This window comes from Berghia stephanieae, chromosome 12 (assembly GCF_034508935.2).
Source record: "Berghia stephanieae isolate SIO BIC M18660-M18661 chromosome 12, UCSD_Bste_1.3, whole genome shotgun sequence".
Lineage (NCBI taxonomy): Eukaryota > Metazoa > Mollusca > Gastropoda > Nudibranchia > Aeolidiidae > Berghia > Berghia stephanieae.
Window position 1 is genome coordinate 15,589,393 of NC_088371.1, and position 7,500 is coordinate 15,596,892.

At 37.9% G+C, this 7,500-nt stretch overlaps 1 protein-coding gene across 9 annotated transcripts in view; it reads right to left on the minus strand.

Moving 5' to 3' along the window:
- The window catches only part of LOC144958378 (semaphorin-5A-like), a 272,714-nt gene that overhangs the window by 19,904 nt on the left and 245,310 nt on the right, over positions 1-7,500 (minus strand). For all 9 annotated transcript variants that reach the window (XM_078890352.1, XM_078890351.1, XM_078890356.1 and 6 more), the window contains one exon: positions 296-512. In XM_078890352.1, the coding sequence (XP_078746478.1) occupies positions 296-512 (217 nt within the window). The remainder of the gene's footprint in view (positions 1-295; positions 513-7,500) is intronic.

Genomic DNA, 7,500 nt, shown 5'->3' on the forward strand with positions numbered 1-7,500 from the left:
GGAGGATAGGAAGAAGGATGAGATGATACTGATGCGGAGGAGAAGGATGAGATGATGATGATGATGAGGAGGAGGATAAGGAGAAGGATGAGATGAGGAAGAGGAGGAGGAGGAGGAGGAGGAGGAGGAGGAGGAGGAGGAGGAGGATGAGATGAAGATGAAGAGGACAAGGATAAGATGAATAGGAGGAAGAGAAGTATGAGATTATGAGGAGGATAAGAAGATGGTGGTGGACGAACGAAGAGGATGAGGAGGAGGATGAGAATGAGGAGGGTTGACATACAGACATACATACCAATGAGCCATTTCGAATTGCCTTTCATTGTCCTAAGCGTGTCGTAGGATTGTTCCGCCCGCCTCAGGATGGCGGGATCCCTAGCTGAGAAGTCGATGACCGTGGCTGTGTAAAGATTTCCATCCTTGGACATGAGAGACGTGGCGTTGTAATCCGGACTGTACGGACAAATTCCTCGGCCATCTGTGGTAGCTTTGACCTCGGATAAACGGTTTACCTGTGGAGAAGAAGAAAATTATGTACTTGTTTAGTTGTAGAAGTTTCTATCTATGGCGAATAGGCCTCCTATTTCGACTAACGGCATTAATATGAAAAAATTTTAGTTAACCCTCTCCTTACCACCCATAGTAAAAAGCGTCACATTTGTTACGATGCAACCAACAGTTTTCTCATTATGATATCCTTTGAACATTACAAATTATAAAGAAAATAATTTGTTATAGTGATAAAAATTAGACACTGGAGGACAATATTATGTATGGAATGTACTTGTTCCTTTGCTGTTTGAGTAGAAAAAAAATATATTTTTGTGTTGGGTGGGTGTGAAGTTTCATGAAAAATTCTGAAAATGGCTGGTAATGAGAGAATTAGTCTCGGGTGTAACATCTTTGATAGGCGTGCTCAAATTTGCAGGATGACAATCACGCGCAATTATGGGCTTGTTTTGATATTAAATAAATAAAATAAAAATGAAATTCCCTTCATTCATCCCATAGGGGAAATTTGTCTTTAGGGTCTATTCCAAGGAAATACTGGAATAACCCAGGCGTCAGCCGCAGTGCAGCGCCGCAAAGGGAGCTACGGCGAGGTGACTTGCTCAAGGCCAAACAACGAGCGGGTAGTCGAACTCGGTACTTTTTGGGTACGAAGCAAAGACGGTACCGCTGAGCCACGCTGCCCCCTGATATTCGTGTAATGGACAATATTTTGCGTTGGTTTGAGAATATTTTCAGTTCAACAATGAGCAAATAACGTGGAATACCACATTACCACATTATATTTCCGTTATGTTTATGTATGTATCATTGTCGGCATTTTTTATGTCTGTACAAAAATTTCCTTTTGGATGAATAAAGTACATTATTATCATTATTATTAAAGTAGAGAAACACTGTGACCAATCGCGTCAAATAAAAAAAATAATTGAGCTTTTATATAGCGCAATATTCACTAAATGTGCTCAAAGCGCTTTACAAGGGGTCCCTGGCCAACAGCAACATTTAACATTTAGGACGGGATAATATGACGCCTGATATGTGATGTTACATTTTTTTTTCGGACAGAGATAACGCTGTTAACATCCAGGTACTCATTTTACACCTGAGTACGGTGAGAGAATGTGAGTAAAGAGCCTTCTCCAATGACTCAACTATGCGCCGAGCTAGGCTCGAACCCAGGACTTTCCGAAGGCGAGTGTCATACCACAAGACCACATAGCCGCACAAAATAAAATTCTTGAAGTTCTGCGTTTGAAATTCCCAACAAGCACCCCAAAAAAGCCCAACTTTCTGACAACAAACGGTCAACGAATACGCATAAGTTTGTTCTGTTTTTCTGGGGTCTTTTTTTCTTTTGGTGTGTTTTAGTACAATTTATCTGGCGTGCAGAAGTGGGGAGTATTTTACCTATACATATAGCATCAAGTAAATAACAAGCAACCCAAAAGTCCATCTTACAGACAATAAACGTTCAAAGAATACGCATAGTTTTTTGTGAGTGTGTGTGTCTTTTCGTACGATTTATCTGGCGTGCAGAAGAGGGGAGTATTTTACCTATACATATTATAGCATCAAGTAAATAACAAGCACCCCAAAAGTCCATATTACAGACAATAATCGTTCAAAGAATACGCGTAGTTTGTGTGTGTGTGTGTGTGTGTGTGTGTGTGTGTGTGTGTGTTTTAGTACGATTTATCTGGCACGAATACGCATAAGTTTGTTCTCTTTTTCTGGTTTTTTTTTTTTTTTTGGGTGTGTTTTAGTACAATTTATCTGGCGTGCATAAGTGGGGAGTATTTTACCTATACGTATAGCATCAAGATAATAACTATTGTATTTGTTGAAACAAGACGCCTAGTGTTTCTAACATCCGTCCGTTGGCAGCGACTAACAAACTAACTAACAAGGTACAAATCCCTGCCTGTGTTTTTGGTTGTGTTGTTTATTGTTATCTGTCTTGTTACTGTGTTATTCTACTACGTACTAGTCTACCTATTGTTACAAAATAATCGGGTGTTTTGGCAATTCATTCTGCTGCTAGATACCCATTGTTACTTAAAATAATCGGTTTTCTGGTTGTTCCTCTTGTTACCAAGCCATTGCTTTTCTGTCGGCTTGTTTTCCAACAATTCCTTTGGCAAAGGGAACATAACATATCTTTTCAAATCAAATTACTGACACCGTTTGTCTTCATCAGGTAAACAATAACAGAGTTTACATTTACATAACTAGAAGCAAATAGTTATAAGAACCAATTAATAGAAAAAAGAAACAATTTTCCTATAATAGGTTTCATCGTACTCTGAAAATACACGTAGGTATTCAACATTTTGTCCCCAAAATTCACCGTTCAAATATCGATGGATCAAAAACGACCATCATTTGGCAAAGACTCTCAAAATTTCTTCTTCTTCTTCTTCTTCTTCTTCTTCTTCTTCTTCCTTCTTCTTCTTCTTCTTCTTCTTCTTCTTCTTCTTCTTCTTCTTCTTCTTCTTCTTCTTCTTCTTCTTCTTCTTCTTCTTCTTCTTCTTCTTCTTTTTCTTCTTCTTCTCTCCTCTCCTCCTCCTCTTCTCTCTCTTCTCTCTTCTTCTTCTCTCTTCTTCTTCTTCTTCTTCTTCTTCTTCTTCTTCTTCTTCACTTCTTCATTCTATCTTCTTCTTCTTCTTCTCTCTCTGCAATCCTTTTCTATCCTTCCTCCTTCTCCTCTCCCACTCCCCCCCCCACTACTTCTTCATCCTACTCTTCTTCTTCTTCTCTTCGTTCTTCTTTCTTCTCATCTTCACTTCCTTCCTTCTTCTTCTTCTTCTTTCCTTCTACATCCTTCTTTCTTCTTCTTCTCTCTCCTTCTTCTTTTCTTTATTTCTTTTCTTCTCCTCCTCCTCCTCTCTCCTCCTCCTCCTCCTCTCCTTCTTCTTCTCTTCTCTTCTTCTTCTTCTTCTTCTTCTTCTTCTTCTTCTTCTTCTTCTTCTTCTTCTTCTCTTCTTCTTCTTCTTCTTCTTCTTCTTCTTCTTTCTTCTTTTTCTTCTTCTTCTTCTTCTTCTCTTCTTCTCTTCTTCTTCTTCTTCTTCTTCTTCTTCTTCTTCTTTTTCCTTCTTCTTTCTTCTTCTTCTTCTTCTCTTCTTCTTCTTCTTCTTCTCTTCTTTTCTTCCTCTTTCTTCTTCTTCTTCTTCTTCTTCTTCTTCTTCTTCCTCTTCTTCTTCTTCTTCTTCTTCTTCTTCTTCTTCTTCCTCAACATCATCATCATCATTTAATCCTTCTTGAGAGACTGAGGAAGGTTAAGAAAACCGTCATGGCAGAGGGAACACAATATATATTATACACAGAAAAACACGTAGAACACACACGCACGCACACAGACACACATACACACACACACACACACACACACACACACACACACATTACATGCACAGCAGCAACAAAAACATTAACTCTCTCCTTACCAGCCATTTTCATGATTTTCCCCAAAACTTCACACTCAACTAACACTAAAATATATTTTTTTAAACTCAACCACAACAGCAGTAAGTTTATGCGATAAATAATTTCTTAAGCAAAACATACTCTACAACACACTGTTCATTTTTCTTTAAATTATTTGATGTACAAGAGAAATTTGAAATAGAAAAATGTTGGTTGTATCGAATGTATCGTAACGAATGTGACGAGTTTCCTATAGATAGTATGCGCTTGGTTAAGAAGCTCATAACATTGCCGTCCGGAAGTATAATTGACCAACACATACAACTGTGTAATAATGAACGTCTATAGTCCAGTTAAAATATCTTAGTGAGAATTACTCATAAACGTGGATGGCAAAAAGCAATAACAAAGGCCTGAAAGACGTCAACTTCATTATATCTATAGTTAGTAAGGAGAGGGTTAAAAGTATGTCTAAAATTTCCCTTCAAATCCTGAAAAGTCCATTTCCACTTTCTACCTATCTCTCTACCAAATACTTAATCCCACATTATTATTATTGGACCTTAGGAGTCTTATAGTCTTGGTAAATAAACCAAATGCCGTCGGGGGAAGATCGTTTTACCAGTACACCTGTTAGAAAAATTATTGTCTTCCAGAAAAAAACACACAACACAACACAAGGGCTAGATGACTAACCCATGATGGTGGCCAATGTCCTTCACAGATGGACTAAAAAAGTGATTTAGCGATAATATTATGGCTGTTTGGTAAATGGAAGTATTCATCGACTACGTCGTTAGGTTATCGCCATAATAATAATTATTATTATCATCTTCATCATCATTATCATTATCATTATTAACATCCTTATCCGCAGCAACGACAGAAGCGACAGCAGAGGCGGTAGAGTAGAAGTAGCAGCATCGTCATCATCGTGGACCTCATCATCATCATTATCATCAAAATCATTATCATCATCCTCCTCCTCCTCCTCCACCTCCTCCTCCTCCTCGTCATCATCATCATCACCATCATCATAATCATTATCATCATCACCACCACCATCATCATCATTATCATCATCATCATCATCATCATCATCATCATCATCATCATCATCATCCTCATCGCAATTGAATAATAATAATCTATTTTCGTCTTTCTCCATAACACAAAACCAATATATCTCATCCACCACCTCCTCTACTCCTTCTATCCAAAAACAAATCTCTCTCTCCCTCGCTTTCTATCATCTCTCTCTCTCTCTCTCTCTCTCTCTCTCTCTCTCTCTCTCTCTCTCTCTCTCTCTCCCCCTCCCCCCCCCCCATCTCACTTCTTATTCTTATTCTCATTTCCCCAGAACCCCCCTCCCCCCTCCCCACCCCTCTCCCTCTTTCCTAGATGCTATCCCGACTCCAATCTTCCTAACCACATTTTCATCAAAACAAATACATGCTAAGTACAATTCCTTCAACACAATCCCCACCATCAAAAATATTATTACTTATCCATACACATAATATACAAAACTATATTTCTACCAGGACAAAATGCTTTTATGCCATATTGGTCATAACTAATTTGCTTTAAATATTAACGAAATAATATCTTCCTCACTTTATCAAAAATTCGTAACCTTCTCCTTACCAACCATCGGAAAATCGTCACATTCATTACGATACAACCAACAATTTTATCTTTCTGATTTCTTTTACACATCACCAAATTCAAATAAAACTGTTGCTATAGCTGTGTTTAGAACTCATTTTGCTGAACAATATTATGTATAGAATGTATTTGTTGCTTTTCTGGTTGAGTAAGGAAGTTCTGTTTTTGGGTTGGGGGAGTGGGGGGGGGGGCGGGGCGGTGGGAGTGAAATTTTGTGAAAATTCTGAAAATGGCTGGAAAGGGGAGAGTTAAACCGAAGTGCAGATCCGGTAACCGAATCTGTTATGGGCCCAATAATTTATAGTGGAAAAACTGCCAAACCAACGCAAAACATGATCCATTAAAACATTGTTGAATCATAATTGTGATCGATTGACAGGCCTAGACGTCATCTTAAACTCGAGATATCAAAAACAGTTCAGTATGTGTAAGTACTATCGCAAAATGTCCAGGTTAAAACAAATATATAATAGCTGAAAGTCATTTTTATTCATTGAAGTCTCAATTATGATTGTTAAACAAATAAAAAGATATATTATATATATATATATATATATATATATAAATATATATATATATATATATATGAGTGTGTTTCGGCCATATAAGTAAGTGAATCCATTCATGTTTTATATATATATATATATATATATATATATATATATATATATATATATATACATTGATTTACCATGTTCAACGCGCATCACAATAATTCATTTATTCCCTCAACAGGCCATAGAATCATATTTCCATTTCATACAGTATCAGTCGCCTGTTAAGCCTTCTTTTAAAAAAACTGACACTCTTCCAATATCCGTGGAGACCAGAATTACCCACGATCACCACGGCCAATTCGGCCATTCACAACGCTTAAAATCGTTTGCTTTTATGTGTGACAAGACGAGAACAAGTATCTACATCTGAGCACCAGTATCTACATCTGAGCGTAGCCATCGTTAACATATAGATAGAATGCGCTTGGCTCAGAAGTTCACAACATTGCCATCCGGAAGTATTACGGACCAACACACAAAACTATGTGTAACCATGAATATAATTTGTAGTCTGGTTCATACAGTTTAGTGAGAAGTACTCATAAATGTGGATGGCAAAAACAATAACACCTCAGTGGCGTCATCTTCGAACTATCTATAGATAGTTCGAAGATGACGTCATTCAGGCCTTTGTTATTGTTTTTTCCATCCGCGTTTGTGAGTTGTTCTCACTAAACTGTATTAACCAGACTATAAAAGTCCATGGTTACACAGAGTTTGTGTGTTGATCCGTTATACTTCCGGATGGCAATGTTGTGAACTCCTTGGCCAAGCGCATTCTATCTATAGCCTGACACTAGAACCGTGGCCTTCGTAAAATTATGGCCTGACACTGACCAAAAAATGACGTCAAAATGCCAGTCTTTTGTCACAAAAGAAAACAAATCGTGAGTTGAATTCAATAGTTCAACCAATGAAATGACTTGTTTCCATAAGCTCTACTAACGACAACTCACTAGGCGATGCAAAAACCAAATAATGACTTCAAACTGCCAGTCCTTTTGGATTTCAGTGTCAGGCTATAGATAGAATGCGCTTGGCCAAGGAGTTCACAACATTGCCATCCGGAAGTATAACGGACCAACACACAAACTCTGTGTAACCATGAACTTTTATAGTCTGGTTAATACAGTTTAGTGAGAACACGGATGGCAAAAACAATAACAAAGGCCTGAGTGACGTCATCTGCATACTATCTATAACATAACGATGGCTACGCTAGAACCCAATAGGACTGGCAGTTTGACGTCATTGTTTAGGTTTCATCATGTAGCGTCTAGTGAGTTGACGTTAGTAGAGCTCAAGGAAAAAAGTTATTTCATTGGTTGGTTGAACTATT